This window comes from Danio aesculapii, chromosome 2 (genome assembly GCF_903798145.1).
Source record: "Danio aesculapii chromosome 2, fDanAes4.1, whole genome shotgun sequence".
Classification (NCBI taxonomy): Eukaryota; Metazoa; Chordata; class Actinopteri; order Cypriniformes; family Danionidae; genus Danio; species Danio aesculapii.
In genome coordinates, this window is record NC_079436.1 from 57,926,976 (window position 1) to 57,929,924 (window position 2,949).

Here is a 2,949-nt window from a genome sequence, read left to right on the forward strand (position 1 = left end):
AACACTATTATGATTAGAAATGTGTTAAACAAAATCTCTCCGTTAAACAGAAATTGGGGAAAAAAAGTAAACAGGGGGACTTCAACTGTATATATTTAATTTATATTATCTGTAAATTATAATTCATATATTGCTTTTGTGTAATTAATAATTAAAGAAATTATTAATATTTACATTTACAATTATTATTATAATTTAAAACCTCAAAAGAAAGTTTTGAGGAAACTATGATATTTTATTTGAATTCATTTATACTCATTTTTTTTCCTTTGAACTTCTTTTAGGTTTTAAATTAATATAGTTGTAAATATAAGTATTATTAATTTCTTTAATGATTAATTACACAAAAGCAATATTTTGATCTACTTCATGTATCTATATATGAACATTTCATTAGCAAAAACTAGGGGAGTCGATATTAATTGTTTCTTCGGTGCACCGCGATGCAGACGCGGACAATTCGGTATCGGTTCAGTAATGATCATAACCGGTTATTATGTACTGACGTCATTTATCTCATATGTGCTCTGTTGCGAGGGAGGTGAGCGCGGGTATATACAACACTACAGGCGCCAACTACCTAAACATTTCACTGTGTGTGTGTTTTCTGGAAAGTCTTTCACTGGCACTTACAGCAGAAGCTCCTATTTCTCTGCGATTGAGGGAATGAAAGTAACTCCATTTCTCTCTCTCTCTCTCACTGTGGCCCATTTCACCTTCGTGACTTTTCCTCTGGGCTGCTGGCGTGACTCTTCCTCCCCTCTCTTTTCCTCTCAGCTGTATGCATTCCCGCGGCTGTAACTGTGCATTGTCGCAGGACCCGACCAGATTTCATGCGGCGCGGGAATAAATTTCCGAATAAAGCACGGGAGCGGTCGGTAACTCTGGTGTAATTTTAACAGGAGTGGGCGGTCTCACAATAATGCTACCGAGCGAGCGAGCAAGCGCGTGTGGCGTGTGTGTGCATGTTCGTGCGTGTGTGTGTTTGTTTGGTGCTGTCTATGTTAGTGTATGTGTGTGAATGAGAGACAGTGTGGTGCTGTGTGTCCGTGTGTGTGTGTTTATACAGACAGCTTGTTATAGCCACCACCCAAATAACAACACTGTGTGTGGAAAGCATCGTCAATGGACCGAAATATCGAATTGAACCGAATCGATGGCATGATAACCGCACCGTGAGACCAGTATAGGTTCACACCTCTAGCAAAAACTGACCACCGTCTTTTTGCGGAGGCGACATGGTGACTCAGTGGTTAGCACTGTGGCCTCACACCAAGAAGGTCGCTGGTTCAAGCCCTGGCTGGGTCAGTTGGTGTTTCTGTGTGGAGTTTGCATGTTCTCCCCGTGTTGGTGTGGGTTTCCTCCTGGCGCTCCGGTTTCCCCCACAGTCCAAACACATGCGCTATAGGGGGATTGATGAACTAGATTGGCTGGAGTGTACAAGTGTGTGTGCGAATGAGTGTGTATGGGTGATTCCCAGTACTAGGTTACCGCTGGAAGGGCATCAGCTGCTTAAAACATATGCTGGAATAGTTGGTGGTTCATTCCACTGTGGTGACCTCTGATGAATAAAGGACTAAGGCAAAGGAAAATGAATGAATGAATGTTTCGTGAAATACTTTCATGGATAAAAACAGGAAATGAAGCGCTGAAATGACTACAAATATTAATGTTTTCTGTCATTAAAATAAAGACGAAACACATTAAAATGAACATTAGTTTGAGAACCAAATTAGTTTTGATACTGCAGTAAAGCGGATTCCTCAGTAGCCTGCCTGATTTCTCTCTCTGTCTCCCTATCTAGTGTTCTTGGTAGTGAGCTGGGGCCCGAGGGTTATGAGCTGCAGGTGTGTGTGAAGGACTACTGTTTTGCGCGTGAGGATCGCACCGTGGGCACGGCGGTGCTGCAGCTGAAGGATCTGGCATCCCGGAGCAGCGCCGCCTGCTGGCTGCCATTGGGGAAGCGCGTGCACATGGACGAGACGGGGCTCACCGTCCTGCGCATCCTCTCACAGAGGAACAACGATGAGGTCGCCAAAGAGTTCGTCAAACTCAAGTCTGAACAGCGCTCGGCGGAGGAGGGAAGAGCATGAGCACACACACACACACATACTGACTGGAGGAGACACACACATTAACTGGAGGAGATACACAAACACACACACACACACACACACCTGTGCTTCAGTCAGACTGGGCTGGAATATTTTGCACTTTCTGCATGTGAGTCTGGTGTCGTCTCCTCCGCACTTCAGCATGATGAAGAACACTGTGATCACACACACACACACACACACACACCACTGTCTGCGTCTCCACGAGGCCAGTGTTTTCTGCTTCTCCAGGATTTCTCATCAAACACACTCTAGCCGGTTTGGGTTTGGGTTTTAATGCTTCCAGAAGATGAGTGACTCTAAAAGAGCCCTTTGGCGTCGAGGCTGACAGTATTATACGTGTGTAATCTGTGTTTCTGTTCTCCACAGGCTGTGTCATATCTGTAGTGCGGCGTCTACTTCAATAATGCAGAATTCTAGAGCAATACACACTGACTGACACACACACACACACTGGAGTTCAGGACACCGTTCAGCTGGACATCACACACTCCTGCATCTACACAGGAAATATGGCTTATTATGGGTGGCACGGTGGCTCAGTGGTTAGCACTGTCACATCACAGCAAGAAGGTCACTGGTTCGAGTCCCGGCTGGGTCAGTTGGTGTTTCTGTGTGGAGTTTGCATGTTCTCCCAGTGTTGGTGTGGGTTTCCTTCCTGGAGTTCCGGTTTCCCTCACAGTCCAAACACATGCGCTATAGGGGAATTGATTAACTAAATTGGCTGTAGTGTATGAGTATGAGTGTGTATGGGTGTTTACCCAGTACTGGGTTGCAGCTGGAAGGCCATCCGCTGCGTAAAACATATGCTGGAATAGTTGGCGGTTCATTCCGC

The 2,949-nt window shown here is 45.1% G+C and overlaps 1 protein-coding gene across 1 annotated transcript in view; it reads left to right on the plus strand.

Moving 5' to 3' along the window:
* The window catches only part of LOC130238868 (protein unc-13 homolog A-like), a 69,745-nt gene extending 67,118 nt beyond the window's left edge, over positions 1-2,627 (plus strand). Inside the window, exon 29 of the mRNA XM_056469989.1 lies at positions 1,805-2,627. Within this exon, the coding sequence (XP_056325964.1) occupies positions 1,805-2,093 (289 nt within the window). The 3' untranslated portion in view covers positions 2,094-2,627. The remainder of the gene's footprint in view (positions 1-1,804) is intronic.
* Positions 2,628-2,949: the final 322 nt, after the last annotated feature.